The 27,935-nt window shown below is 41.2% G+C and overlaps 2 protein-coding genes across 4 annotated transcripts; one reads left to right on the top strand and one right to left on the bottom strand.

Moving 5' to 3' along the window:
- Nucleotides 1-41: 41 nt before the first annotated feature.
- Nucleotides 42-20,778, bottom strand: JMJD6 (jumonji domain containing 6, arginine demethylase and lysine hydroxylase). Its single transcript, XM_048490280.1, has 7 exons — nucleotides 20,353-20,778; nucleotides 15,316-15,704; nucleotides 12,499-12,785; nucleotides 8,178-8,313; nucleotides 6,592-6,730; nucleotides 5,618-5,745; nucleotides 42-4,432 (listed from the first exon to the last, which is right to left on the bottom strand). The coding sequence occupies exons 1-7, from the start codon at nucleotides 20,479-20,481 to the stop codon at nucleotides 4,396-4,398; spliced, it is 1,245 nt and encodes a 414-aa protein (XP_048346237.1). The 5' UTR covers nucleotides 20,482-20,778; the 3' UTR covers nucleotides 42-4,395.
- METTL23 (methyltransferase like 23) lies at nucleotides 20,728-27,804 on the top strand. 3 transcript variants are annotated; one of them, XM_048490288.1, is made up of 5 exons: nucleotides 20,728-20,851; nucleotides 24,737-24,841; nucleotides 26,165-26,402; nucleotides 27,062-27,146; nucleotides 27,596-27,804. In XM_048490288.1, the coding sequence occupies exons 2-5, from the start codon at nucleotides 24,758-24,760 to the stop codon at nucleotides 27,771-27,773; spliced, it is 585 nt and encodes a 194-aa protein (XP_048346245.1). In that variant the 5' UTR covers nucleotides 20,728-20,851; nucleotides 24,737-24,757; the 3' UTR covers nucleotides 27,774-27,804. The 3 variants fall into 3 exon arrangements, with proteins under 3 accessions (XP_048346245.1, XP_048346244.1, XP_048346246.1); XM_048490287.1 differs by having other exon boundaries at nucleotides 20,747-21,607; XM_048490289.1 differs by lacking the exon at nucleotides 20,728-20,851 and adding an exon at nucleotides 21,399-21,607 and having other exon boundaries at nucleotides 24,718-24,841.
- Nucleotides 27,805-27,935: the final 131 nt, after the last annotated feature.

Genomic DNA, 27,935 nt, shown 5'->3' with positions numbered 1-27,935 from the left:
AGATGTATCTCATTACTTAGACAAAACAATACAAAGTGAGGTAATGGAAAATAACATATTTTATTTTAAATAAAAAGGAACATAATGATTATCTAAACAGAACAATTCAGAGCAATCCTGGCTCTACTGTATGGATAGTTAGGGGAGCTGGCAGTTTAATGTTAAAAACAGAGTTCAGAGAGACTTCTTCCCTCACAAAGGGAAGAATACAGCTCCAAGGACTTGAAAAGGTAAAAGTTCTTATCAACATAATGACATGGTCATTAGGAATTTAAGAAAGAAAAGTTTTTAGTACATTTCTCCAAATAAGCAGTTGTTGCTTTAAAGTGGATCTGAAAACAGGGTCATCAAGTTTGACTTAAGTCTGCGAGAAGAGTTACGCCAACATGCATTCGCTGAAAATCCATACGTGAGAAAGCGAGCCACTGTCAACAGAAATTACCATTCTGGTGAATGCTACAGTACCCTGTGGCTTGGATCCAATGGAGGATTTTTGCAGATGGAAAGGGTGGCAGCAGTGGGGTATATATGACTGGTTACTGACTTCTGCTGCAGATCTCTATCTCCTGCTTACCCTGTCCCCAGGGATCCCTGCTTCTACAAAAACAGCATTTCTGGGGGCATTTTTGGCTGCCAAGGGCACAAGGGATGAGGGGAAGAAGAGGAAATTTTGGACCAGAAATGTCTTTTTTCTGCTAAAATTACCAGTGGATCCAAGCTTATGCCTTAGCCTTTAACTTGATAACATACATTATGAATCTATGTAACTCCAGATGTACCGCAGTTTGCAGAACTTTAGTGCTTCCTACCAAACCTGGCTGTTCACAGCAACTCTCAAGGACAAACTAGATGTGATGGAGATCTACAAACAAACTATCCACAGCACCTGTGCCTCCCCTGTCAATCTGGACAAATATGGCATTTGGAATAACCACTTCATGTACCATTTTGATCATCTTAGCCCCCCCCCCACCCCCCAGCAGTTGTTATTAGTCAGACCAGACACACATTAGTGTCTCCATGGTAACTGCAAGGCAAATAACAGCACTGGGAGGTCAACTGAGATAGCAAAAATGACATATGAGAAAAAAACCCGAATGTTCTCCCCACTTTCTATCTGAGCCCTATTTACAGCTTCTTAAAAATGGGAGGACTCTGTTCACACATCTCCTGTTGCTGTGGCTAAGCTGGCCTTCAATATTAAGTAGGCTTATAGAGTAAAAAACAGGATGCCATCTTGAATGTCATCCATCATAGTTTAACAATGCTAGTAAATGTGTACAAAAATCCACTAATTTTACTGCAAAATGCCTTACAAGTGACATTAAAATCACCAGTCCTGAGAGAAAGATAATTACTTAGTATCATAAAGGGCAAAGAGGCACCAAGTTAATTATGCTTGCTTGGACTGCTGGACAAACCAGGGACTGCCCCAGAATCTTTACTCTCTGCCTATACTGTCTGCCCAGTGTGAAACTCAGGAACCTGCTTTTTTCCTCACTAGTAACATCAGCCTCTCTTCTAACCCATTTTAGTAACAAGCATCCACCTTCTTTATTAGAATGACTAACACAATCGATATGTGGGAAAGATCTGGTCCTAAAGAAAACCAATGTACTTTTGGCCAGCTTGATGACAGTTGGCTAGCTTTGGGTAAACAGAGAAGAAAAATACTTGGCACCAGAATTGGCATCTGGTAAATGATTAAACTGTCAACACTAGGAACACATTGCAAAAAGGGCACTGGTTGTTTTGAGCAAGATAATTTGCAATATAAATAACACACAACCTTCTTTAAAAAAACATGAACAAAAAAACAGGGAGAGCCCATCATTATGGGAAACTGGAATATAAAATATTACTTGTTACAGCAGCATATTAGAGGCAACAGTTTCCAAAAATGAACAAGTTCAGATCTCACCAATGTTGCTGAAGATAGTAGTTTAAAAGGACACTGATTTGCAACTGAGCACTTACAGCTTGAAGTTGCTTGTGGTTACTATTGCTAAAAGGAAAGCCATGATTGGTTTCACTCTGAAATGCCAAACATTCTTGAAGTTTTCAATACAAACTGTAAGAAAAAGCTGATTAAATTTGCTTTTTACCAAATTTTTACCGAAGATACAGAACATCCTACAAATACCACGGGCCTTCGGACTCGGCCAGAAGGTTAATCCTCATCTCCACCCAGATTAATTTGACAACTGATAAACATTTACAACACAAGGTCAATACAAATACATGTGCCTTGAAATGACTCATCTGCATCCCATTTTCAGTTACCTTTTTAATCAGAAATTCTAATGAATGTATTTCCCCACAAATCTAGTGCAAAAAGGACCCAGCAGGGTGTCCAAAACAGAATCTTGGGATCCAAGCCTTTGTATAAAACACAGAAACCAAACCCAGTAAGTTCAATTTTTTAACCCTTGCTGCTAAAAATATTTTAACTGCACATATAGCAGTTTTTGATAAATGATTTAAAAATCAGAGAACTTCCAGTAGTAAAATGAGGGCATAGCTCAGAGTAAAGTATTTTTTTTCTCACAGAACGTCCCAGGTTTAACGCCCAGCATCAGCTAAAAAGGTATCAGCAAGCAGGACTAGGGAAAGTTCTCTGCCTAATACCCTGGAGAGCTGTTTCCAGCTGGAATCGCCTGAAGTCGACTAACTGGACCAACATTTTGACTTGGTATAAACAGTGTTGTGTTTTAGTCAGGGAACTGTAGCAATTCATGCCCTCTTGTGCTTCCTTCCCTGTGGCCCCACTGCTGAATCCTGTTGTACAATCCAAAAATATGCAACTTAAACTAATGGAAGTATTACTTAATTTCCAAAAATTATCTTCTTTTTACAAACTGGTTTTGAAATACATATGCTTTGTGGGCACTATAAGGAGCCTTCTAACACATAATGTCAGCATTTACCAATGTTACATTTGCATGGAGTTAAAGATGGCAAGTGGTATTTGGATCCCTATGCTAACAAAACGGGAACATTTTGGCACATTCTAGAAACATGGAAGAATATTGTGTGCCATGATCTAAATATATTTCTCACCCAACCAAACGTCAGTCTGTGACTGGTCCCAAACTGGCTGATATGTTGCATGTCTGTGGGGGAGGTCAGACCCACTTAAGATGGTGAAAGTTGTTAGTCATAGATTTGCCCTTGGTTTTGGATAATGTGAGAAACAAAGGAGAACTGAACACCACACCTCCTCCATCATATTCTCAAGATACAATCGTTTAGATAATTATTCAATAGGTTAACCATACTTTTTAAACATGTTGTTGGCATACCTTCGGAGTTAGGGGAGAATTACTGTCAAATGTGGAGATACAAGGACCATCTGAGGACATAATACCAAACTCCAGTGACAAAGAATGCCCTTGAAGCACCAGCATATCCTGGCATTCAACTGTCTCAAGATACATACAGCTACTTCCTATCCCAAGACAAAACACACATACACTCCTCTATTAACTGCCCCACTAATAGCAGAAGATTCAGTAGGTCAGTTCCAGGCTCCAGAGTTGTGGTATTTCATAAATTGGGATTTATATTTACTAAGCCCACCCACTCTTTCTTAATAAAAGCTTTCCATCTTCATATAATTTTCCAGGAACTCCCACAGGGAGAGGTAAATTAGCAGCTATCACTTCTCCCATTCCAGCTTTTTTCTGGGACAAGCTCCCAAACTGACTGCAAAATACCAGCCATTTTATTTTATAATAAAACAGAAAGCACATGTAATCATGGTGAGGCAGCTGGTTAAGGAGATTCTTTTTTACATGTCTCATTAGTTCATCCTTGGTTTGGTGTCGTCTCTGGTAAAAACCTCAAAAAAGGTGCTTCTCACAACTGATCATTTACAAAACAGAAGAGTCACTTCAGGTGAACAGAACCAAGCAGTCTCTTTCACTTCCTCTTGTGCTCTACCAAAGTACTAGATGGCTCATTACATATGGGAAGGGTTGCAGGTCTGTACTTCAGTTGTAGTGCACGAAAAATCAAAGTGTAAACATAAGACAATGCTGGAGCAGGACACAGGCTTTCAGGATCTACCTGCTCATTTTTAAGACAACGTTGGCTAATAAATATTCTCCATTTTGCAACTGCACAGAGTTGTGAGCCACAGCATAGCCTTGCAGAGGGCAGCATTATCTTCAGAGATCATATTTGTTTGATGGGGTGCAGAAAGAGCACACAGAGGATCTCTGGAGTTCTCTCCTTTAATTAGCAAGGAGGCAGACTTAGGCAGCAGGTAGAAGTTTGGATTAGGAAAAAAGAAGAAGTGGTGAAGACTCAAGAAAGCTCCAGATACACGGCAGATGGGAGGAACAGGAGACAGCTGGCAAGCTTTGACTGCATTAGATGGGGTGTTGTTATTTTTCAGGGATGAGCTCGGCTTCCACAAGACTCCCTAATCCTGTCAAGAAAAAGTACAACTGCCTGTCAGAAGTTTCTTGCAGTATCTTTATGCAAGATGGCCATACAGAACTTCCCAAAGATAAAACGATGCATTTCAGAAATAGCATGGGGGACAGCTGAACACAAGTAGACATTTGAAGAAAGTACTGAAATACATAACTGTGAAAATCTTTAATTTTCAGCAGTGAAATGAGGAATGTTCTATATTCCATACTCTATAAAGAAAATATGGGAAAAAAATTCCGGCAAATTCCTAAACTAATTCCCAATTTCACTAAGGTTGGGACCACAGCAATGAATGATTTGAGATGCCATCTTATGAGACTGTCAAATACAAATTGTTGCTTTACACAATCAGCTGGACAACAGCTCTTTAGAGCTTTTTTCCCTCTGGGTCTTAAATCTGTGACTCCTAATCTTTATCATTTGGACCCACCATCAGAAAGTGTTTTGGGGTTTTTTTTGTTAAGGATCTACCTGCTGTTTCTAATAATGGTTGGAAAGGGTAGAAAAAAACTTGGTTCTTTTTGCTACATGCTACAATCCACCGTTGAAGCACAAATTTCCACTACCAGAACTGGTAGTGAAATATTCTCTAATCTACAAAAAAAGAAATTATGGAGTAAGCCTTCTCTTCAGACAGAAAAAAAGAGTTCATCAGATGAAAGATGTGTTAGAACAGGCAACAACCTTACAAGAGACTACCTTTGGACCCAAAGATCTCCTACTGCAGTGGTGGCGAACCTTTGGCACTCCAGATGTTCCATAACATCTGGAGTGCCAAAGGTTCGCCACCACGGTCCTACTGGATAATTTTAGTCATTAAATGCCCATTCCTCCAAACAGCAACTCTAGCACTCTCTTCTTCAAGCAAGAAATCTGATCTTCTGTTTAGGAATCAGCACGCTTATACCCTTTAAACAGTACAGATTTTAATTTTAATTATTTTTATTGTAAAAAAAAGCCTTGATATTTCTAACAAATAGAAAACAGTGTCATTCAAAGCATTTAGAAATACAAAAGACAATGTATATGGGCACAGTCTAGTTACAGTACAAAGCTTTTCTGCTTTACCAATAGTATAGCTACTGTAATCTCTTTGTCAATAGCTAAGACCATCCTAATAGATCAAACTAACAACTTCATTTGTTTGGCAAGGAAGCAGATATTTAGGGTTGTTCACCTGGAGCAGCTGCGTTCTTTGCTGACACAGTCATCATGGGAGGTTGTATCACCGTTTCCCATCATGCTGCAAGTCCTCCGCTTTTTTCTACGATGCATCATTCCTTCAGTCTCTGAGCTAGAATCACCCTAAATAAAAAAGGGACAATAATAAATCTCAAGCACAGCAATTCATATCACTAGCTCTGTGACCACTAATAGCAGCTACAGAATTGAGAGAATATTTGTTCCTTCACAGAGACATCCAGAATGTCTGCAGGAAACATCTTGGTGAGTTAAAATCATAGTCAGACCTCCCTTATACATCAGATTCTTCAGCAGTCTACAGGATATAACTGTTGGGTACTTTATAGAGAGTGGTTCACTGCTAAAGCAAACACTTGGGAGTTTTCAAGAGTGTTTCTGTGGAGAGAATGATTTCTGCTCATACAGCATGACTTTCTTGCCTCATCCCTTGCACGGACACTACCGATTCAAAGCAGACATAGCAGAAAAGATCCCAAAATCTAGGTAATATTCAACAGTGGTAGCATAGCTTCCTAGATGAGACAGACCTTACAGATATATACAGGAAAGGAACTGGATTAAACTCCTCTAGTGGACAGTCTGTGCCAATTGATGAATGAGCAAGAATGAACTCGGAACTTCTCCTAGCCCTTTTTACAGCATTTTAAACTACTGAACATCAAATCTTTTTAGACTACCTGTAGAGGCTCTGAACTTGGAAATATACATTTATAAATACAGCTATACACAGAGTCACTCCAGTTTACTGAAATCGATGGGATTGCAGTCCATTGAACTTTAAGTCTTTTAGGATTCCAAACAATTACATCCAGTGTAAAACACACTGCTGCAATACAAAACATAATATTCAGCCTTCAGCTCTGCCATTATTAATGAATGACCAAAATGAATGACAGCATAGACCTAGTGCCATTTCTGAATAAACATCTGCTGTGTCAGAGCCCTTACTTCTGAATCGGAATCTGAGGAGCTAGAGCTGGACGAGCTGGAGGAGTCACTGGAACTATCAGAAGCAATGCCCGTTGATTCTTGTAAGTCAACAGAATCGGCCAAAGCAGCCAGTCCAGGATGTTCTTGCTTTAAGACCCTGAGATGGGGTAGAGTAGGAGGAGAGATGGAAATCAAAGAATGATTATCATCACTCAGACAAACAAAAGGCAAGAGTCCTAATCTATGCATTTGGAACAAGTACTACTAGGTAGGTTGCATTTATGGTTGAGAGCGGTATGGATGCTAAATTGCCATCCTTACAGCATAACAGCACTTCTGCTCATGCAGAACATTTTTGTTTGTGAAGGATTGTTTTTGCCAGTTCCCCCCTCCCCCACTGCCCTCCTCACCATTCCGAGGGGGTCACTAAACCTGCAGCAGCACAATTTCAGCAGAAACAGAGGGCTGTTGTATGCAAGTGCACACAGGGTAGGGGAGAGAGAGTTCCCTTCTTCTAGGATGGCTCTGCTTATGCTGCATAATCCTTGTTATGGTTTTGATAGCCAAGTACACAGTCAAACATTTTAACTACTATTAAAACATTTGCATGTCAGATTTTGGTTCCATTTTTGTTTAGGATCATAACATAGGACATGATTACTCATGAGTTGACACTGAAGATCTCAAGCCAACTCTGACCATCTCTTGCCTTGAAAGCTCTATGGGGTCATCATAAGTCAGCTGCGACTTAATGGGGAAAAAAGGGCCTAGCTATTAAATGCAGTTTATAAATATTAACAAAGGGACTTGGGAACGCAACAATAGAATTTTAGAAGATTTCAGCCTCAGATATGGTTCCCAAATATAGCCCAAATTCAGTCAATAAATGAACTCTGGTCCATTATAATTGTCACAAGCCAGGTTCCTTTTGGGAATTAGCCTTTTCGTTGGCTAAGCTTCAATATGCAGAAAGAGAAAGGTACTAAGAAGATGAAAAAATAGTGATTGGTGAACAATGCATATGTTGTGAAGCAAAAAAATTATGCCCACAAGCACCAAGATCATTCCAGTAAGCTACTAAACTAGCACCTTATTGAATTGGTTTCTCATTTTGTGTTTGCTAATGAACTTTTCAAACATATCATCATACCATACTTTTCAAATACATATAGCTGGGCAATGGTATGATGGAAAGTGCCATCAAGTTGCAGCTGACTTATGGTGACATTGTAGGGCTTTCAAGGATCAAGATAAACAGAAGTGGCTAGACATTGCCTGCCTCTGCGGCGTGACTCTGGTATTCCTTGGTGGTCGCTCATCCAAGGACCAAACCTGCTCAGCCTCTGAAACTGGGCTAGACCAGGCCACTCAGGTCATGATCACATCAGCAAGGTCCTGAAATCCAGGAGTCTAACCTTCCTTCTGGACTCCACTCACTCATACAAGAACTTGCTAAGCAAGACAGAGAATGCATGGACAATCTTTCAAAAACGTAGTTTTTAACACTCTTTCCTTTCACATACACTGCCATGCTCAAGGAAGCAACAAACTGGCTTGTGATGCCAGCATTTGGAAATCACTGAAGTAGTGAGTGCATCTCTCACCTGTACCATTTCCTTGATAATTTTGGCCTTCCCCTCACTGTCTTGTGCCACACCACAGGAAAGTTTGTACAGCTGGCAAAGTTCTGTGTGACAGCAATGGTTGTGTCAAGATTGAGAACTACATGCCACCAGCCACCTACAAATGCAACACCATCACATGTTATAGACAATCAATAGAAGGGAACATATTTATAATGCTGTTTTTGAATTCTTTACTCTGCAGCCCTGCAGAGCCATTTCAGAAGTAGCACTGAATAGTAAAGCACCTGTCCAAAACATCCTTAAGAGGATCGTCACAATGCGTTTGGCCACCCTGCTGCAACAGTAGCAGCCAGCTCCACTCCAGTGACCAGTCTGGAATGCCAACAGATTCCATCCTGAGAAAGTTCCATACATAATACAGAAATCAAGGAGTGGAGAATTGCTGCTTCCTCAACAGGACAGAGAACCACACCACTTCTGCTTTCTATAAAAGCCCAATGCAAAGTGAGACAAGACTTTCTCCAAAGACTTTCGTATGTGCTGAATGCTTTTCTGAACTTGGAATGGGGCTGTTCTTTCATTTTATCCTGCACCTTTTTCAGAAGGGAAGCACACGGTTGCAGCTGTTGTAGCTGCACTATTTTAGAAAGTGATTTTAAGTATTATTAGGTGTGATCACTTTTGAATTAGATCAGTTCAAGGCATGTGTCTTCATAATCTTTAACATTCCAGTTATAGACACAGGAAGATTTTGTTTCTGTCCTTATTTGGAAACTTTTGTGTCTAACTCTGAAGAGTTGTATCAAAACAAGAGGCTGGCAATGACCAAGCAAATAATTTGACTGTGTCTTAATCTGCTATGTAGCTGAAAGAGTCTCATGCCTGGATAAGCAGTATTAAGTAGCAACAAAAGCTGAACAAAAGAATTACTGATTTGGTATGAATTCAAGCTGCCCTGAATCTGTGAGGGGAAGGGAAGCATACAAGCTGAACAGAATAAATAAATAAAATAAATTTAGAGCACATCAGAACTCAATGGCTATTTGTACAGAAAGGAGTAAACAATACCCTTGCCAACAAAAAGAACTGAGTAACTTCATACGACGTGCTGCACCGTAAGTTCATACGACGTGCTGGACCGCAAGTTTTCTTAAAAAGTTTCATGAACAGAAAATGAGGGATATCCCACTATGTTAAAGAATCAAAAGAAAGTGTCCTAAAATAAAAAGAGTTGCTATAGCTATCTCAAACACACACACAAATGTAGATCATTTCCTTAGCTGTTGAGAATACAGCAATCATAAGAGAACTGAATAAGGTGCTCAGTATATCCCAGGTTGGGAACCACAGATACAAGATTACCCCACAAGAAAAGAGAAACAAGCATCAGCTTGCCAGCTCCAGTGTTGTCAAAGTTAATTCTGCAGAAACACAGAATTCGTATGTGGGGCTCCTGAGAGAAAATAAATATTATTTTTAAACCAACTTGCCATAAAAATTCAGACTAGCTGACCAACAGAACCATAGATTTAAAAGTGTGTGTGGGGGGGATGGGGGGAGGACAATGACATTTTAGTAACTAGTGGATGGATATACAGCTTCTACAAGCAATTACTAATTGCTGTTCATCAAACATTCTGTTCATACAAACTGCCTTCTAGCTCATTCTATACACCTACAGATGACATTCCTCAGGCTCCAGTTCTACAAACCCAAGAAAACAAAAATATGATCAGGCTATATGTCAGTTAACATCCTGTTTGTATAATAAGCTGACACTCATATACTTATGTTTCACAAAATAAAAATCTAAACAATATCAGGCAAGAAAGAACAGACAATGGGTTTCAAACAGCATACAAAAAACGGAAGCACAAGTGCCTGGTTTTTTATTTCTGATCTTATGGTTCTAGCCTGTTCAACAGTAGTTTTTTTGGTTCAGTACAACATTTTAAACCAAGAATGCAGAAGGGTTTAGCAATTATAGCATGTTACCTAAGCTCAAATGCAAGAGATCCATTTCTAAACAGCCTTCTGTAACCTTGTTTTCTTTTTTAATCAAAATCAAGAAAAGCTGATTTGCAGAAGACCCTTTTCATAACATTGGTGCTTTTTTAACATGGGGAAGATGGGTACATTGTCTCACTTAATCCTTGAATGCCCTTTATTTAGTGGAGTTAAAGAGAGATGGATAACCCCTATTGCTAAAGGGAAATGAGTTTATGAGTAAAGATCAAAGGTTTTCCTCTCTTCTCAGGGATAAGGTTCTGAATATTACTAACTCCTTGACCACTTATCTTTTAATTCAGCATAAAATTAAAAATGAAAAACTTTTATAACTAGAGTGGGCTTAGAACAGAAAAGGGAGATTATTATTAATTGAATTTATAAGATGCCCTTCCCCATGTGGGTTCAGGAAAACATAAAAACATGATACAGTAAAATCATAAAATTAATATTTACAGTACAACATTGTAATGGGAGGAATGATAAAAACATTCCCACAACTCTATTCAAACTGGCTTGGGGAAAAAAGAGGGAAAAAAAAGGGGGGGGGGGAGAAAATCGGATTGGTAGGAAGGGGAAAGGGAGAGGGGAGGCCAAACAGATATAATACTGTTGCTGTCCTCAGCCACAGGCCTGATGGAATAGGTCCATCTTCTAGGCGTGGCAAAACAGTGGCAAGTCCCACAGGGCCCTGGTCTCATTTGACAAAGCATTATATCAGGCTGGGGCCAGGGCTGAGAAACTCCTGGTCCTGGTCAATGTCAGCCAGACTGCTTTTGGGCCAGGTGTCACCAGTAGGTTGTTATTTACTGAGTGTGAAGTTCTTTCAGGAGTGTATCTGGAGAGGCAAAAGCTTGTTAAGGGCATTAAAGGGTGAGCACCAAAACCATGAATCCGATTTGGTACTCCACTTGGAGCCAACGCAGCAGGTGGAGCACTGGCTGGATATTTTTTTCTCTCTATTTAAATCTGTGTGGTTAGGCATAAGGCTTTTGCCAATAAAGCCATACCACTGAAGGATTTAAAAAAATACAGATCAAGATGAATAGATTTGTACTGAGGAGAAAATTAACTGAACAGACACACATTCCCTATGATAAATGTCTAAGCTCAAAGACAGGACAAACAGTGTCAACTGAACCTCATAAAACAACAAAGTAGACTACAAGTAGTTTTTGGGCATGAAGTCCCTGCATCTGTAACAGCCAATAGACCAGAACAAACTGGCTCAACCATTTTCAGTCGTTTTAATACACATCTAGCTCATTTTACAGATTTGTACATGTGAAGGCCAGAAATCTGTCGTACAATGGATAGAATTTTCTGAATACAAATCACCATCATTTTCTTCAATAGCCACGCACACTTGAACTGTGTACGCCATGCAAGCACACATGATGATACCAGGCTACTAAGCTTAATCCCAGCTCATGGATATGAGTTTGGTTCCTCCATAGCAGCTCAATTATGCTGTGTTGAGGAGACAAAACAGTACAACCCAGAAGAGAAAGGTGGTGGAAGCGTCAGAGCCACCTGGTGGATTAGCTGCTGCAATAATGACAACTGTTTGCTCTTGCTTCTCTGTACGCCTCTCCTATCCCAGTATTAGAACCCAAACCCAGGTTCAACTTTATTGTTGCTTCTGCTCCTACCTGTCAGGACCAAATTCTACCCACGTACCAGACACTTCCAGATTGAGAGCAGTCAGTCCCACATACAAGTTTTGAAAGTCATTAATAGAACAAAGAAACAGCTTCCCCAAAACAAAGTCAGGAACGAAACTGAAGCAAGGGTGTGGATGCTTACCTTGGCAAACAAACTTTATTTTATATACATACACTGGCAATCTCTCTGGCTGATTCCGCATGGGCCAAAAACAGTAGTGTGGAAATGGTGTGAAAACGGTGTAAAAGGGTTTAAAATGGTATAAAAGGGTTTATACTGTTTTCACACCATTTTCACACCGCTGTTTTTGGCCCATGCGGAATCAGCCTCTGTTATCATATACCAGTAGCTAAGGTGCGAGCTACAGAAGACATTATCCGCGGGTTTCTTTCCTGATCTTTACAGGTTCCTTTCACCTCCACTTAAGCTTCTTTCCTCAGTTTGTTACTTTATTTCAGAATTACTCTGTGAAACACATGTTGTGCATCCTCCACTTTAAACATACACAGGGATGGTGAAACAAAATCCTATAAAGTATTCCTAGGATATCACTTTATTTTGAAAAGTGAGAACTGTGCATGTACGCTTGAGGACACCCACCTCCCCCCAAAAGTGAATTTTTCCACACCTTCATTTGACTTACCCAGAAGTCAGCAAGTGCACATACCTGGTACAAAGACAGTTTCTCCTGGTTTTTGCACAATTTCCAACGGTTTGAACTCAGGAGGCCAAGTGGGAAGCTGGGTTCTGGGATATATTACTCTGAACCATGTGATGGCTTCATCTTGCTGGTTGCCTCCTTCTTCACGGGTCACTTTAATCAGCTCTCTTGGAGTGCTAGTAGGAAAGAGGCACCAGCGCTTGTGCCCTTGGACTAAGGCATTCCAGGCACTGGTTCCCAGAGGGTCGATGTGAATGCCTGTTCCTGATCGAGGTGGCCCCATCACAAACCATCTGCATGAGAGGGAATTCAGTAATATTACAGAAGATGCAGCTAGCTTCTCTTCAAGTTCTAAAGCAGTTTCATATTTTGTATTAAAGTTAATAGTGCAATGGAAACAAAAGGTAAGGATATAAATAGCTGCTATGTCCTGAGACCACTGGTTCATCTAGCTCTGTTCTGTCTACCTTAGCTGGAACATACTCTTGAAGGACTTGACAAGAGGTCCTGGTGAGCTCTTCTAGTCAAATTTCTTTTAGCCACAAGTGTCAAGGTAAGTCTGGGTCTTTCAACATACCAATTGTATGTTCTGTCACTAGCCTATGGCCCCTTCATGCAGAAAGGGTAGAAATAAGACTGAAAAAATGCCAGCAGAGTTCAAAGGTGTCACGGAGGATGTAGAGGTAAGGAAGTTTCCTTTAAAAAGTGCAAATCCTGTTCTAATTTTAAAAAACCCAACCCACTAATTTTGGCAATAAAGTGTAAACTGAAAATAAAGCTAAAGAATACATCTCAAAGGCAGAAACCAAACCAGAAAGACAGCCAAACCATTAAATGGCAAAGGCACAAAAACAATATCAAAGGAAAGCAGGAAAATAACACATAGCTGCTTCCTGGCCATCTCTTTGTTGAAAGATGCTGGCGATACAACGACACCTCAACCTAGTGGAATATGATCAGAGGAAGTCTGCCAGCTGGTCGGCAGTAGCAATTCCTTTACACTTCAAATAAAGCAGAGGCATGACAAAGAGGAGAAAACTAGGTGGAGGGGGTAGGACCAGCAGAATAATTTTCTAGCCACATTAACACTGACTGAGCTGAGATACTGTTAAATTTGCATGGGAGGAAACAAGAATACTCCCCTTCCACTCCCATTGAAACAAACCTTATTAGCCTACCAGGCAGAGTTATTCTAGACTAGAGCAATCGCCACAGCTGTTCTTAAAGCTAAGTGGTGGGTATGGACATGCATGCACCCTGCACTGTTCTCCAGCCAATATTATGCTGGATGAACTGAGGAAAAATCAACTTTTGACAAGAAGGGAACAGGAAATACTTTTCCTTCAAAATTAACCATTTTCATGGATGTAGAATTATTCCACTACTGGTATTGCTGCTGCCAAACCCATCTATAAGTTTAAAGTAACAACAGAAGCAGCAGCAGCAGCATAAAGGTGAAGGAGGTTCAGAAAAGTGCATCTGAAGTGTAACTGCAAAAAAAAACTTGTCTGGTCCTGCTGGATGGGAGGCCCTGGTGGCATTTTTAAGTGGCTCAAATATCTCTTAAGCATGGCTGGCATTCATGGGTCCAACAGCTGGCCAATGCAATGGTTAGTTTAGCCATAAAGAAAACTAATAGCATTGAAAAGAATGGAGGGAGACACCTGTCCCTTCATCAAGTTAACAGCGATTAGAATTTTAACAAACAAACAAACCCTGTTGAACTGTCTGTAGCATATCTTTTTTGTGAAGGGATGCTTTCATGTGGCAAGTACATTCACTGCAACAATGAGAATGTTGGAATGTCTTGACTGGTAGACAAATTTTTTAAAGTCTCAAAAATGAAAGAGAGAAGAGCATCAGACACCACAAGCAGTACAACAGGAGCACTATCCTGCCAAAACAAGTGGTAACAAGTAAGCAAACGATCAGAATAAGCCCCAAAGGCATAAACACAGAAACTGTCATGTTTACAAGTCATTTTTCCAGGATATAAAGCTGAATTGTTTATTGTTTTTGGCACATGTACCCGTTCCATTATCCTGGGTATAATATCTTTATTAAATGATGAACTCCAGAAGAGAGACTGAACAAACAAAGGGAAACATTCAGAGGGGTGTGAAAGCACCTTAAAGTTACCAATACAGATTGACATTCACTAACTCTGCAGATGTTTTTCCTCAACTGCTTTAATCAGGAATGACTGGAATTGTAAGAATTTATTTTTTTATTAAAACCCCTTGAAAGACACCCATGGGAGGTCATGGTGGTCTGTTCAGGCTGGCTGGCAAGATATAAAAGCCTGGCGGAAGAGCTCGGTTTTACAGGCCCTGCGGAACTCACCAATGTCCTGAAGGGCCCTGATCTCAGGTGGGAGCTCTTTCCACCAGGTGGGGGCCAGGGCCAAAAAAGCTCTGGCCCAAGTAGTGGCCAGCCGGACCTGTCTAGTGTCCAGCAAATCCCGCCCCCCCGCCCCGACGAACAGAGGGATCTAGAGGAACAATATGGGGAGAGGCAGCCCCATAGGTAGATTTAGACTGCCTCTAGGCAACTGGCCAAAAGCCTTAAGATCCCTATGCCAGCTATTTCTGAATGTCTGCTTGGTGGACTACTACTTCAGCACACAAACACAATGAGCAAACAAACTGTAGTCATCACTGGAAGAGTCCTTTAAACATTTCCAAATTAAAGCACAACACCAATACTCCAGTTCACTTACAGTGAACGTGTAAGATGAAGAAAAACTGTCACAACACTCTTTATTGGTTATATAAAACTGTGAAAAACATTCTCCAACAGCATTTTTGCTATTTCTACCCCTACCTGTATGGTGGCCTCCTCTTCTCTCCTGCGTATTTAAACAGGTCATCTGTGAAGAACTTGGGCACCCTGTAGTCCTCCAAGAGTTTCCTGCGCTTAGGATGTTCCCCATAGCTGCTGTCAAATATATAAAGGGGACTGTCATCCCGTGTAGTCTCCATATACTCAATGTAATATTTCATCTTCATCTTCACAGAATAACCATCATTGTCTTCCCCACACTTGAATTTCTGGTTTCGGTACTTGCGCTTCAGGCGCTCTAGAGTCCATTTCTCAAGAGCCGGCCATCCAACCTGAGCGTTCAACAGGACAACGGGCCTGTAAGGCTTTTCGTATCGCTCAATGAATTCTTCCACTGACAAGTGAAGGGTGTCTGCTCTTTCCGCATTGTCCTGCAGGATGAGAGAAGAAGGTCTCCTAAAATCAAGGTAATGTGTAAAGTAACACAACAGAGTGTATTAGTCATCTTTCAATGCAGCGTCAAGCATGCTTTCTCAGAAGTCAGTTCCCTTTTCTTAAAGAGTTTGGTTCCAAGGTATGTGTGCATGGGATTGCCGGTTCCAATTTAATTCTGTGTGAGGTTAGACTGGATTGCACTGTTAGTCTCACAGCTCAACCAAAAGGTTTGTTTCTGAATCAGCCAATCACCAAAAAATAAACAAAACTCCAATCAATGTTCTAAATTGCTTAATTCCCCTGTTCTAAAGATCTCCCCAGGAAACACAAAGGCAGATTTTTAAAAAAATGATACCAACATTTCTTACTCAGGAAAAATACTGTGCAGATTAAAGTTTTTAATTGGATCATCCAATCTTTTAAAAGCAGTAGATGGTCCAGTAAAAGGTAGTATTGTATGCTTAATGTAATCAGAAAGATCATAATAATTAAAGTACCAGCATTATGTCTCATGCTTATATTAACTGGCACCTTCAAGTAAAATGCAAGATCATCCTGTGAACTGGAGGAATAGTTACACATATTGCCATTTGAATAACACTTCTGTGTACACAGGACTTTGAAATACTCCACCCTGATGCTGAAAGTTATTTTTTCTGCTTAGCAAGTGAAGAAACCAAGTAAGAAAAGGTATACATTTCTATTCTACACTGAATCACAATGGCTTTAGAAATACCAGGCCACACACACCCTGCCAGACCTCAGACCACAGGCCTGCTGGCTAACTGTATTTAAAAAGACCATCTTTTAGCAGGCCTGGCCTGCCTTTGGGCTATCTTTTAAGTTATGGAGAGCATTTTTAGAATTATGATTTTTAACTGTAATGTAGGTTTAACATGTTGTTGCTGCCCTGAGCCCTTCTGGGATGGGCAGGATATAAAACTAACAATAAAAATGATTTTTTTTAACAGCATACCATAAACCTTTGCTAAATATGCAAATAATAATTATTTAACAATTTCCATAACTTAAAATATAGCCCAAAGGCAGGACCATGCCTGCTAAAAAACAACCTTTATAATTATTTAATTATTTAATAATTTCCATAACTTATAATTATTTAATAATTATTTAATAATTTCCATAACTTAAAATATAGCACAAAGGAAGACTATGACTGCTAAAAAACAACCTTTTTAAACACACAGAGCCAACAGGCCTGTGTGTAATCTGGCCTGGAAGGGGTGTATGGCCTTATGGGTGTTGTGGCAGACAGGCCTGGGGGTCACTTTGCCCTGGGCTCTGTGTCTCTGCCATGCCCTGGAATGCCCCCTCCCCCTGGGCACTACACCCCTGAGGCACAAAAAAATAAGACATCCCCTGAAAATAAACCCTAAAAATTTAATGCAAGGCTGCCTTATTATCAAGGAAACATGGCAGTAAAAGGCTTGATTAGATACTTCCTCAGTCTGAAGTGGTAAGCAGGACAGTTTACTATGTATTTAAGATCACAGTGGCCCATTACACATGAAATGCTTACTTCAGGGCTTTTAGCTACATAGTTGGCTTGTGGTGGGATCTGCTTGCATTTCTGTTTGAATGCGAGGAGGCACTCACTCCTACTGCGCAGTTTTTCTGCAGAGAACTCTCTTGGACCTCTGCTCCTTCTATTCTTAACTCTGCCCATCAACTTATTCCTTAAGGCACAGCTCTCATCACACCCAGTAGTTGCAAGATAAAGGGAGTTGTTACAGCCCTTTAAATTGCAGTTATATCTATATACCTGTGACATCTATAACGTAGCCACTTTCCAAAAATTATTCCCCCTGCCCCACAAATGAAAGAGGCAAAGCAATTCCCTGGACCACATGCTGGTGAAAAAGGGGACCATTTCCTAGACCTGATATTCTCTCTCCATCCCCATCCCGTCCTCTCAAACAAACACACACACACACTTCCTGCCACTACTGATTCCACAGGAGAAGAGAGAGGATCCTTTTAAAATGAAGGTGTGTTTGAAATAAAAGTTTTTAAAAGCTCTCCCATTATCTGGGAGGGCAGAAGTAGAGAAGGGGTGAAAGGTTGGAGCCAAAATGAGACCCTGCTTGTACTTTCCTTGGAAAAGACCTCTTTGTTATTACTGAGATATCTCTATAGGAGCATTCAGAGAAACAGGAAGAAGCAAACAACATGGAAGGTATGGATGGCAGTGCAAGGGAGTGGGAAGGGTGAAGTTAGGTAGGCTGGCCGTGGCCAGAGGGAACATGTCTGGGGCAAAGAGGTGCTCACTGGCAAATCTGCCCACTCTGGCAGTGAAGCAAATTAAAAGTCACACTAGAAGTGGTCTCGCTTGCTGCGGAGAGAATGGAAAGTGGAAAGTGGGACTCCAGGAAATTTGTCCATACAAGAAATACTGCTCCAATGGACATTCACTTCCATTGCGTACCAGACATCTTGTGCATAATCAGCCACATACAAGTTTTTTCCACTTGTATACCGTACCTCACTAAGTCAGCCAAAGGAGGCCTAAATACTCTGATTTGGGAATGTGTCTGCAACACATAACATGTATTCTGAAACACGTGACATCCTATGCACATGTATTCAAAAGTGAGTGGCACCAAGTTCGATAAGGCATACTACAAACTAAACATTCCTAAGTACTATAGCACAGCCTTACAATACTTTCTACAGACAAAAATGTTCTTGATACAGTTACTATTTGTGTTTTAAATGGAGGCAGCCCATGTAAAGTGTGGTGTTACAGACACAAACAAATAGAACAAGACAAGAAGTCTAATCAGGTATCTTCTTGCATTATCCACTGCCCAGGAGACACAGGACTTTATATGGCACAAGGAAGCTCATTTCTGTAAATTATTTATACTGCATCTTTCTACTTCAAAAGTTACAAGGTTGTCAATATGAGACTTGGGTTTTCCCTTACATGGCAAGTACCTTTGCAACAGCTCAAGGCCTATTTTGTGTCACTACTCTAGCCTTCCAAGACTACAGAGAAGGGACTTATGAAATCTCCTCCAAATGCCAATGCTTCTGGGCTAAACATAGAACAGGGAGTAACAGCATCCTAACTGTTTTTTTAAAAAATACATTTGGCTTTATCCACATATATCCTTAAAATTCAGCTAGATACTTTGGGATTTAGGAAAGATATGCCTTGCATGGTACCATTAGTAAACAGAAAAAAACAGCATGTCATGTGTCTGAAGCCCACACTTGCTGGATATTTTCTTCTACATACCTAATTTCAGCAAGAAATGCCCATAACTGATTTTGGGAAATTTGTACAGATTAGGTATACCGTCATTGGAACCTCCCATTATATGGGGATGCAAGCACACAAGAAGTTAAATGAATAAATCATTAAGTCCAGTGTTTAACCACCAAAAGTTGCTAAATACAAGGTAGTTAAGGCACACAACAGGAGTGGGAAAAAGTTGTACAACCTGGACCCGTGTGATCCTGTTATTCTCTTCCTACTCTAAGGGGAGCGTGTTCAATTGGCAGAGCATCCATGTGGGATGCAGAAGGCAACAGGCTCAATCCAGTCATCTCCCAGTAGAAAGAACAAGTAGCAGGTGATGTGAAAGGCCTCTGCTTGAGACCCTGGAGAGCTGCTGCCCCTCTGAGTAGACGATAATCACTCTGATGGACCAACGGTCTGATTCAGTATAAAGGCAGCGCTCGTGTTTGTAAAGGACTCATGGCTCTGGTTGCACTGAGAGGTTTCAATTTTTTTTTGCAGATCTCCAAGTTAAAAATTGGCAGGCTTATATTCCAGCTATTAAGATAAACAGTTGTGATTACAATATACAACATATTCCGTATTCCACCTTTTCCTCAGCATGCATCTTTCTGCTTAGAGATATTTCCAGTAGGTCTCACCTTCTGACCTGTTGCAAGTGTAATTTCTGTCAGTGCTGAAGGGCAATGCCCTGATTTAGATCTTTCCCTGGTGTGAAATTGGTTAATTTCTTTCCATTCAGCAATCAAATCTCCAACTTATCTCTTGAGCTAGCAGCCTATTCCCATTTTACTAGCATCATGGATTCCCACAACTTTGATAAAATACTTTGCCCTCCATAGTACCTGCCCGTCTCCAACCACAACATAAAACAAGGACCCAGCAAACTAGAATATACATTCCCCATTTATCCCCTATCCACAGTTCCTGCAATAGCAGGACTTCGCTTACCCCAGATGATTACCACTGAAACAACCCCTTTTGGCCATATAATCTAGAAATTTAAAAGCTAGTCATCCAAAATTCATTTACAAAATGCAAAGGGAAATCTCACGACCACCCCTGTACCAATGCACAAGATTAAAACAATCCCAAATGTAAACGAAAGCCTTGCAGGACACCTTCCACAAACTGTGACACAAAATAAGTAAATAAAGCAAGCAGTAAATATAGAATGAGGCGAAGAGACTGCTCTGCAAGGAGGCTGAATGAAACACATGTGGGCAGCCACATCTCACTAATGTCCCTCCCCACATATTTTCACGTTCACCCGAGCACTGGATGTTGGTTTCCACCCATCCGGTGTGAACTAAGCCCCCTAACACTTGTGGGCGCTGGAAAGCCTTCATGCCACCCCCCGCCATTTTCGAGCCCCTCACCTTGCAGACTGCCGGGCTAAGCGGGAAGCTCTCGCAGTAGTTATGCCGGGTCCAGTCCAAAGAGTCCTTGAGCTCCGGACGGGCGCTCCGCTTGGCTTCCCGGATGCGCTTTTTGCTCTTGTGGTTCATGCTGCCGCCGGCGTCTTCCCCTGCCTCGTCCGTCTTGTCAGAATGCGAAGACACGCGAAGGCCTCCCCAGAGGAGAGGCGAGCGCCTTCCAGAAATTTCACGCCCGCGCCGCCTCAAGCACGACCCCGCCGCCTCCCTTCAACCAACCTTCCTCCCTTCAACGCTCGCTCCTTCCTATTGGCTGTTGCCTTCCTTCCGCACCCCAAACAGCCTGAGCCCATTGGTCGTTCTGGAAGCGGAAAAAAAAAGACGGGAAAGAATACGGGCGGGCAGAGGAAACGACTGTGGCGCCGCCATCTTGAAACGTTAGCGCGGAACGATCTACGTCACGGCAGCGGGATGTGAAAAGAACAGGCAGGCTCTTGCCTATGTACGGGATTATGATCAGGTTTTAGCAATGCAAGAGATGATCGAGGGTGGGCCAGAAAGCACAGCGGCAATTCGAAACGTGTGACGGCTGAAAGAAGATACAAAGACCATAATCTGTTTGCTTAACTTTTTGCTTAAATCGTCGTGTACACTGTGCCGTGCGCCCCAGCTCAATGCTCTTAACAGCCAGCGTTCACTGGGACAGGGTCCTACCAAACGTGCACATGGTTTTAGGCGTGGGGGGGGGGGGTGCGTTCTGGCTATGCTTAGAAGCACTGTCACGATTTTGCAAAACAAAAAGCGGCACAGTTCCTACTTCCAATTTCAGCTGATGTAGAACCAAGAGCGCCTAAACTCACGATGGGTCCTAAGTGCGGCTAATTCCAAACGGGTCTACGTGAGTTAAAAAAAGCCCAGGGCAGCTTCTTTGCCAAGGACCCACCTCCCTCATTCGGATGCTTTTCCGTCATGCCATCCTCTTCCTTTCGTAGCAGGCGAGGGTTGGACATGTTGAAGGCACAAGCGCAAACTGGGCTTGAGTGGTCCATTTAAACCTCAGCCAAGCTTTATCAAAGCAGTGTGTGCAAACTCACGGGAAGCGCTGCGGCACCACATGGTTCGCCAGGTCTTCCCAAAACGAGCTCTCATGTGCAATTCGCCCCCCAAATTCACGGTGCGACAGTACAGGTTTACGGACGAGCAAGAAGAGCACGAAAGACAACACTCGAAATCAGAGCTGGTGGTCCTCATCCCTGAGGTGCTGGTCTATTTTTTTAAAAAAAGTATTTACTTGTGTTCTCTCTCTGGTTTGGCCTTTCTGTCCAAGCAATTATGACAAACAGAAATTAGAGTTAAGCAATGCAAGGAAGGAGTAATGAGGTCTAGGAGCTATAGTTTTAAAGTAATTTAAGTATGTTTGAACTTTTCACAGAAATATTAGAAAATTACATAGCAATACTTTAAAAAAATTAGCAGTTTATTTAGTTCTTTGCTCTGTTTTATCTTTGCAACAAGTCTGTAAAGTAGGCTAGTCTGAGAATGGGTGATTCACCTAGGGCCGTGGTGGCGAACCTTTGGCACTCCAGATGTTATGGACTACAATTCCCATCAGCCCCTGCCAGCATGGTCAATTGGCCATGCTGGCAGGGGCTGATGGGAATTGTAGTCCTTAACATCTGGAGTGCCAAAGGTTCGCCACCACTGACCTAGGGCAGTGGTGGCGAACCTATGGCACTCCAGATGTTCATGGGCTACAATTCCCATTGCTGGTAAGGGCTGATGGGAATTGTAGTCCATGAACATTTGGAGTCCCATAGGTTCGCCACCACGGGCCTCCCAGCAAGTTTAGTGGCATGAGCAGAGACTCAAACCTGGATTTCCCAGATCCTAGTACGACACTTTAACCAGTACGCTATCCTGGATGCTTTAGAATTCAGCCCCAGTAAAAAACCTTGAATTCTGTTTTCATGAGCAAAAGTTTATTTTCATAACTGCAATTAAGGCAATATTTTGAGAAACAAATTGAAAAAATGTCAAAGGGTTTTTTTTAAATAAAAGGAAAACATAGATCAAGTTGCATAAATAAGGCATACATATATGAGGTTGTTGATCACATATGCCCATATGTTTCTTCCTGTTTTAATGGGTTTGGTTAGCAAGTATAACTTTTTGCAAAGAAACAAGCTTCCATAGTAATTGCTGCTTTTAAAATTAGCTATAGATAGGATAGAGTTACTGGAGTTCATACTACTCATTTCATTTTAATGAGGATTGTAGGAATACTAGAAACTGCTACATCTGCTTCTGACAGAAATGTTGCTGTTTTGTAAACAAGAGTGAACATGATCATTGATTGTGCTGCATCAGGTTCAAATAATCTGACTGTGTAAAAGCACAGACCTATAACAACTCATTCCACCCTGGAAGTCAACCCTCCTCTCTCCCCCCCTTCCCCACCTCTTCTCCTACCTTGTTACTCTTCCAGTCTTTCTCTCTCCCCATGCCTAATTATTTTTTCTTTCTCCATTGAAGAGACTGGCCAGGGCGATGCTCACAGGAGTGGTGGTTCCTCTTTCGCTGCCTGTAGCACCACCACTACCACCAGCTCCCCATCCACAGTTTGGTGATGTAATGCAGTCTAGCTGCTGAGATTCTCCCCCATCTAATCTGGGTGAATTTTAGATTTTTTAAAGAATTTTTTGTAAACTTTGGAGATCCTTCAAGTTTAAAGGCAAATCTTCATTCTCTCTACCTTGCCCCAGTCTGTGGGTTTAAGTATCTCCAGATCAGGCCAAGTTGAGACTTAGATATACTGACAAGTGAGGGAGGATACCATCTTCTCTCTCTCTCTTTCTCTCTCCCCCTCCCCCCCCCAAAGTGCTGCACATGATGATCCTGGGACCAGTGAGACTCCTTGTCTCTGCTGCAGAGCCTACTTTGGCTCCCCCCTCCCTCGCCCAGCTTCCTACTTCCCAATGCTGCTGCTGCTGATCTCAGACTCAGCCAGTTTTAGTTTTTAAGTATGTAGCATGAAACTGTATACTCATGACATAAGAACAAGCCTGCTGGATCAGACCAGAGTCCATCTAGTCCAGTATTCTGCTACTCGCAGTGGCCCACCAGGTGCCTTTGGGAGCTCACATGCAGGATATGAAAGCAATGGCCTTCTGCTGCTGCTGCTCCCAAGCACTTGGTCTGCTAAGGCATTTGCAATCTGAGATCAAGGAGGATCGAGACTGGTAGCCATAGATAGATTGGTAGTCATGTTTATTTTTTTTGTAAATGAATCCCATTAATCCATTCACAGTGTCATGCTCTTCCAGAGATTTATTTTAAGCAAATATAGAAGATATTATCACAGATACTTGGTCTTCTTAAAATTATGAGTTTGTGTTTGCAGAGGTGACGTGCCTTTTCCTCATAGCAAAAATGTTATAAATTTACAGAGTTGAGAAAAATACTTTAATCCCATTGTTCCTTTGCAAATTTATATACACAGAATTAACCCCTTACCTCTTAAGTGCTACATTTCGAGAAGTTTAATGAATAGAAGATTGTTTGGAATGGGATAGATCTGCTCAAGGAGCTAAGTATGAGGAGCGGCAAGCAGGAGAAATGAAAGTGAAATCTTTTGAGCAGAAAACTCCACAAGTTCTTGATGTGTGTAGCCTAAGGTTTATCATATTATTCTCTCCCTGGAAGAGGAAATCAATAATGGCAGCAGGCTGTAAAAGAGGGCCAGTTTGGGAATATTTTAATGAAGGTCCTCTAACCTGAAAAGGTAAGGTAGGCATGCATGCATGCAAAATGCGAACACTGCAACAAAGACATGCAAGGTCTGGTTTCCTAAATGAAACTTGAGATAGTTCACCTTGCAATAATTTCATAGTGACCTATTTACAGTGGAACCTTGGTTATTGTTGACATTGGTTTTCATTGGTTGCCTCTGTTTTTGCCTGTTTTCATCTGCACACGTGCGCTAAATCCGCACCGAAAACCGGCGACCCATGCAGGCTCCATTGCTTGCCAATGGGAGCCTTGGTTTTCATTGGTTTCGGTTTTCGCCGAGGTAATCCAGACAGATTACCAACGAAAACCAAGGTTCCACTGTATGTATTTCTATTAGTACAACAAAACCAGTAATTTTTTTATATCTGTAAAACTAATCAAAAAAGTTATTATTCTAAAAACAAAACCTTCATCTGGTTGAAAACATTAAGATTATATCAGCAAGAATGAGTCTTTATGTAGAAAACTATGATTTCAATCAAGTCTTACTGACTACTGTTTTAATCATGATTTAAATTGATTTCAATTAAATAATCCACCCTGGTTCATACATTTTTAACCACTGTCATGTTTTTAAAGAAAGCATTTCCTTCTTCAGGTTCTTGATCCTCAGTATGGAATGTATGTTTGGCCTTGTGCAGTGGTTTTGGCCCAGTATGTATGGTTTCATAGAAGATTAGTCCGCGATAAGAGAATTTTGGAGGTATGGACTTTTGAAATTTACCTAAAAGCTTTTTGTTTTAAAATATTGACCTGATGACATACAGCTCAATCCAGATGGGGCTGGGGACGGCGTGGTGAAAGTGACACCATGCCACTTCCAAAAGGGCTTTGGGCAGCATGGAAAGAAGGGAAATTGAAAACCTTCCTGCCACCCGAAAAGCCCCATTACAACAAAAGCCTTACTCCACACTTTCCAGTGGTGTAAGTCTGTGGCCATGGGTTAAAACCCTGGGGTCGGCTGCTGCAGGGCTATTTGGTGCCCGCACACTAGCATCTTTACTTTCTCTGCTGGTGTAGGATCTGGGGTGGGAAGATGTACTGGTGTAGGCCTCTGCCATTCCCACAAGCCATTTCATCCCTCCCCCCAAATCTGGATTGGGCCCCTAGTGTTTGCTTGGAATTGCTCATAGCAACTTGTAGTGAAACTGCACTTAAGATCAAGCTGGTAACTAGGGGATAGATCTTTATTTTGCATGACTAGCACTTTGGATAATCAACAGAGAATCTCAGAGCTGGAACCTAGAGGTCATTCTGCCGTCCTGTATTTCAAAAGCAGGAACATAAACCCTATCCTACCATGAAGGCAGTAGGCAAACTAGAGTTCTGCATGACCTACAGGTCAGTGTGCCTCTACTTGATACAGATCAATTTCTGAGGTCCTGATCAGTGTGCCCTCTACCTTTAGGTGTATGAGCACTACGGAAAGGCCTTTTTCTCTAGCTTTGGAACTGTATGCAGAGACTAGCTTGGTATTAAATTTGACTTGTGTACCAGGAAAAGATAAATTTCCCCAAACCTTTTGTTAAATTCTCCTGCCTTGTTTCTCTTGCTCTGTTGTTATCTATTGCTGGAGTATTACTTTGTTGTGATTTTATCACCGTGTTATTTTATAATTCTGATTTTCTTAATTCAGTTAATAAATGCTAAGCTACTTTAGATGTGTTTTTGAGAGCATCATAAATGTGTGAACATGTCCCATGCAAACTTATTTCCTACTGTTATCTTCCTGCAGAACTATACGTAAACGTTGTTTGCAACAAAGTAGAGATCTGTCCATAGTTAATTTCTCAATTGTGTGTAGTCATTGTGAATTGAACAACAATTTTTTAAAAGGTGTTCTGTGCTGAAGGACTTGAAAACTGGTATGCAATGGATCTTTCATTAATGTGCCATGAGTGAACTGCTAATCAACTGTACTTGTTCTCCAGAGAAAAATGAATGTATTATAAAGTCAATTTGGTATGCTTTGGTTTAATTTGACAAATTTCAGATGGTGTGCTAAAAATAATTTTATCCTGTTTAGCTTGGAGCGGGCGTGAGTCTTCCTGGAATACTGGCAGCAAAATGTGGAGCTGAAGTTACGCTGTCAGATAACGCAGCACTTCCTCAGTGTCTGGCCAACTGTCGTCGGAGCTGTGAGATGAATAATCTCTCTGGGGTATTTGTAACAGGAATCACCTGGGGTCAGATATCACCTGCCCTGTTGGCCTTGCCTCCAGTAGACATCATTTTGGCATCAGACGTGTTTTTTGAACCAGAAGGTATAGTTGCAGTTGGAACTGATTGGGCTCATGTTTATCTACTACTGTGTGTATTTCATGGATGTAATAGAAAATATGTCCCCTTCCTTTCCAATGTGAGCAAAATAGCATTGTTTTGAAAGGCAATAATCTGAAAGGAGTAAAATGTAAATTATACATTTTAATTGATCTTGGATAAACTAACACAGAAGTGGCTGTAGAATTTAGTACAGTGACTGAACCAGGCTTCCCAAGCCATGGCAATCTATTTTTAGGCTGAAGGGGGTGCTGTGCTAAATATCTCTTCAACACAGCTTCATTCTCAGGAAGCTTCATGGTTTGCAAGGTCTGCATATGTTGTTTCTGCTTTTCAAGTGGTTGGTTTTGGGTTAGGATCTGGGAAGTCCAGTCACGCTCTCAGCCTTAAGCATGGCACATTTGGATGGGAGACCAATACCTTGGTTGCTATACAATGGTGAACCACTTCTGAACATCTCTTGCCTAGAAAACCCCATGGGATCAACATAAGTCAGCTGTGACTTGACAGCAAAAAAATGGCACAGGCTAAAACTCTAAAAAGTTGTGTATACTAAATATGTAGAAAGGTATTATTTGCATGAACATTGCAGCTCAGATTTTTACTGATTGCAATAAAAATTTAATCTGAATTTGCATTTTAGACTTTGAAGACGTGATAAGTACCGTACACTACCTAATGGAGAAGAATACACACACACAGTTTTGGACTACTTATCAAGTTAGAAGGTACCGTTAAGCCAACATTCACACTTTTGATTGAAATTTGTTTCAGTCACATGAACACACATGAAGCTCCCTAACACTTAATGTTCCCCTGACTTGTAGCTCAGGATTGAATATGGAACCTTACGTATGCCATGCATTCAACTTGCCATTAAGCCATTCCTTCTAGGGTAAATCTGTCAAACTTTCCCCCCATATTTCTGATACTGCAAGGCTGCTTTTTTGCTCAGACTAACAGAGACATGGTTCTAGAATTTCATCTTTTAGATGCCAGCCTAAAAGCAGAGGATTGCTTACCTTCAGCTAAATTTTGATTGACAGAAAGGAGAAACGAATTTTGAATGATAGAAAGGAGAAACTCCTCCCTCCCCTCCCTTGCATGCCACCCCTCACTCCCTCCCCTTCCCTGCCACCCATTAGTATTCCATTGCTAAGAATGATTGTCTTTTCAGTGCTGATTGGTCCATCCAAGGATTACTCCTCAAATGGGAAATGGAAAGCATATATGTGCCCCTACAGTCTTTTGAAGCCAACAAGGAACAACTTGCACACTCTCATCTTCCAGGAAGACACACAATTGAAATGATGGTTATCACTAAAGTAACTATGCCTCACACTGTAACACCTTGAAAAATAAAATGTCATTTATTTCTTGGGAAAAGTATGCTTAATGACTGCTTTGTTAAAATGCTCACATTAAAACTACCTCACCAATGTTTGTTAATGAGTAGGGCCTAAGTATGAAGTACCGTATATGCTTGCATGTAAGTTGAATTTTTCAGCACATTTTTT

This window comes from Sphaerodactylus townsendi, linkage group LG03, assembly GCF_021028975.2.
Source record: "Sphaerodactylus townsendi isolate TG3544 linkage group LG03, MPM_Stown_v2.3, whole genome shotgun sequence".
NCBI lineage: Eukaryota > Metazoa > Chordata > Lepidosauria > Squamata > Sphaerodactylidae > Sphaerodactylus > Sphaerodactylus townsendi.
The sequence above is the reverse complement of the archived record's forward strand: the minus strand, read 5'-3'. Positions and strand labels throughout refer to the sequence as shown.

Coding starts and splice junctions, on each gene's coding strand:
- JMJD6 (XM_048490280.1), bottom strand. CDS start 20,481: ATGAACCACAAGAGCAAAAAGCGCATCCGGGAAGCCAAGCGGAGCGCC. Junction 15,705..20,352: donor TTAGCCCGGCAGTCTGCAAG/GTGAGGGGCTCG, acceptor CTCATCCTGCAG/GACAATGCGGAAAGAGCAGA. Junction 12,786..15,315: donor AAGAGGAGGCCACCATACAG/GTAGGGGTAGAA, acceptor CCTCTCATGCAG/ATGGTTTGTGATGGGGCCAC.
- METTL23 (XM_048490287.1), top strand. CDS start 21,464: ATGGTTCGCCAGGTCTTCCCAAAACGAGCTCTCATGTGCAATTCGCCC. Junction 21,608..24,736: donor TGGTGGTCCTCATCCCTGAG/GTGCTGGTCTAT, acceptor TTCCTTCTTCAG/GTTCTTGATCCTCAGTATGG. Junction 24,842..26,164: donor GCGATAAGAGAATTTTGGAG/GTATGGACTTTT, acceptor TATCCTGTTTAG/CTTGGAGCGGGCGTGAGTCT.